The following is a 2988-nucleotide window of genomic DNA, read 5'->3' on the forward strand; positions in this document are numbered from 1 at the left end:
CGTTAAAGACGTTTTCTCACAAATAGCGTCTTATGCTGTGCAAACCATAAATCTTTCTTGGTGCTGGTGCGCTGAAGATTTCTCTTCCGGCGCCCCGCTAGCCGCTACAAGAGGATAGGATAGAGGATAGGTTAGGATAGAGGATAGGATAGGATAGGATAGAGGATAGGATAGGATAGAGGATAGGATAGGATAGAGGATAGGATAGGATAGAAGATAGGATAGGATAGAGGATAGGATAGGATAGAGAATGGGATAGTATAGGGGATGGGATAGGGGATTGGAGAGGATACAGGATTGGATAGGATAGAAAATAGAATACGACAGAGGATGGGACTCGGCCATATTGAAATATTGAATGTCTCTGTTACACAAGGGCTCAAGAGTAGCCGTGAAATTTTCGCGTGATCCTCGACGAAGAGAGGATAAAAGACATCATGGAGTCCATGTACAGTATTAACGTTACCAACAAGTTCTTGGTACCGTTGTTGGCCGACGATGCGGATCTGCGCGAGATAGTGCAGCAACGGGAACAAGAGAAGGAAGCTAAGAAAAAGGAGAAGCTTTCGGAGAAGGAGAATAAGAGTAAGCAGCCGGACGCGCCAAAGCCTACCGGCAACAAAACGCAAAAAACCCGCGTGATTAAGGACACGCAGCAACCAGTGTCGAAGATTCAAGATCCAAAGAAAGATCAAGGAGAAAAGAAACCGCCACAAGTAAGAACCGGTGGAGGAGATCGCAATGTCAAGTTCTCTGGAGATAACAGGGAAGAACGTTACAACAGACGTAATCGCGAAGAGGGAGAACGAACGCCCCGTCCTCAAGGAGAACTGAGACGTGGACCTCCTGGCGAGGGCCGTGAAACACGAGAATTCAGAAATTCGAATGATACTCAACGTGCAGACTACGGAGAGCGCAGGGGGCGAGGTGGAATGCGTGGGTTGAGCCGCGGACGCGGAGGACCACGGGGTGGCCGTGGAGGATACGATAACCGCGGGAAACGTGAATTTGATCGTCAATCAGGCTCTGATAAAACCGGGATTAAACCAGTGGATAAAAAAGATGGTGCTGGTAGCCATAACTGGGGTACCCACAACGACGAAATTGAAGAAAGTTTGAACCAAGAAAGTCAGGAATGGCCTACCGAGAAACCCGAAGGAGATGCTCCCCAAGCATCCCCGGAAACAAAAGAAGGGGACGCAACAAACACAGATACAACCGAGGAAAAGCCTGCCGAAGAGGAATCTCGCGAATTGACATTGGACGAATGGAAAGCTTTGCGCAATAATAGAGCGAAGCCTCAATACAATTTGCGCAAAGCTGGAGAGGGCGAGGATATGACTCAATGGAAGAAAATGTACGCGCTCCAGAAGAAAAAGGAAGGCGGTGAGGACGACGATGACGACGAAGAGGAGCATGATGCTGCGGCGGAATATCCTCAGCGGGTTGGACGACAGAAACGTGTGTTAGGCATCGAGATTCAATTCAGTGATTCCCGACGTGGTGCCGGTGGACGTGGAAAAGGACGAGGTGGCCGTGGTGGAGAACGTGCCAATGGTCGTGGATTTGGAAATCGTGGTGGAGCTCCTAGAGATGGAGACACGCGCGGTCCCCCGCCACAAGTCGAGCAAAGGTCGCCTCGAAGACGTCAGAATGCTCCGAAAGTAGACGATGAGAACGACTTCCCCTCATTAGTATAGGTGGTTTCGTTCGTCATTCACACACTATCCCACCATTACCACCACCATCAAGTACTACTACCACAGATAAAATTACCACTATTACTAAAAAAAAATATTACTATCAACATTTTTGCATCAGTGAAAACGTTAAAGCATAATACAATACCCTCGACGCAAAACATTATTCGTACTATCAGGAATGCGGGAAGTTATATCTAGGCAACAGAAAGAGAGTCTAGTGTTTTTTCAGGTATTTATGGTTGTACAGAGGAAGTTTCGTCGCGTCAAGGTACACCCTTGCAAAATGAGATACGTAATTTATATAAATACAAGAAACGTGAGCGCTTGTACGCGCTCTTGCATATTGGCACGTTGGCGCAAGCATACAGGAAAAAAAATGTCGCATCATATGAATACTGTAGATCACGATCCTTTTTTTGTACTTGTAACAAATCGGTTTGTCCATAACTAGTATTCAGGGGCTAGTTTGACAGATAAACAGTAACAAGAACGAGGCTGGATGTTCATGGACTTGTTAATAATCGTGAATTTGATCAATACTAGACTAAAAAAAAAAAAAATATGGATGAAAGACTTCAAGCGGACCAGCAGAATGTAATATCAAAAAGATATATTCACTTTACGATGACAGTTTGATGCTGCTTAAATCCGTGTGAAAACCCAGATAGTCCCGAGCTGGAAATGAAATATATAATTCCATCTTCTACGCAAGAAGAAGTTAAGGCGTTCGCCTTGATTTTAATTTTGATGTCGTATATCGAAGGCCTAAGGAGGCTGGCCATAGCACCGACTCTCGAGAACACGTGTATAATAACTTGTTAGGTGGTAAATTTTAAACATTCTTTCTGTTTTATAATTTTTATACGGTGTTAGGAGAAGCCTTCCTTGTAACGGACAAGTCGTCGCTTGTCTTACGTAAAACATAAGAGACTTTTTAAAGCGTGTATTTCTATCCGAAGAAGACGAAGAAGAAAGAAAGAAAAAAAAAGAACACATCTCTGATATTAAAAGTGTCTACTTAGGTATGCTAAGTTTGGCTTATATAGAACTATATAGAGATTTTAGAGGATAGAGGAGAGGATAGGATAGGGGAATGGATAGGATAGAGGATAGGATAGAATAGAGGATATTATAGGGGATTGGATAGGATACAGGAAAGGATAGGATAGAGGATAGGATAGGATAGGGGATAGGATGGGGGATTATATAGGATAGAGGATATTATCGGATAGATGATAGGATAGGATTGAGGATAGGATAGGGGATTGGATAGGGGATTGGATAT

General features: G+C 44.2%; 1 protein-coding gene across 1 annotated transcript; it reads left to right on the top strand.

The window, feature by feature from the left end:
• Nucleotides 1-338: 338 nt before the first annotated feature.
• LOC143363577 (uncharacterized) lies at nucleotides 339-2694 on the top strand. The gene has a single exon (XM_076804142.1). The coding sequence runs from the start codon at nucleotides 438-440 to the stop codon at nucleotides 1698-1700; it is 1263 nt and encodes a 420-aa protein (XP_076660257.1). The 5' UTR covers nucleotides 339-437; the 3' UTR covers nucleotides 1701-2694.
• The last annotated feature ends 294 nt before the right edge of the window (nucleotides 2695-2988 follow it).

Source organism: Halictus rubicundus, unplaced genomic scaffold (assembly GCF_050948215.1).
Source record: "Halictus rubicundus isolate RS-2024b unplaced genomic scaffold, iyHalRubi1_principal scaffold0060, whole genome shotgun sequence".
NCBI classification, from domain to species: Eukaryota; Metazoa; Arthropoda; class Insecta; order Hymenoptera; family Halictidae; genus Halictus; species Halictus rubicundus.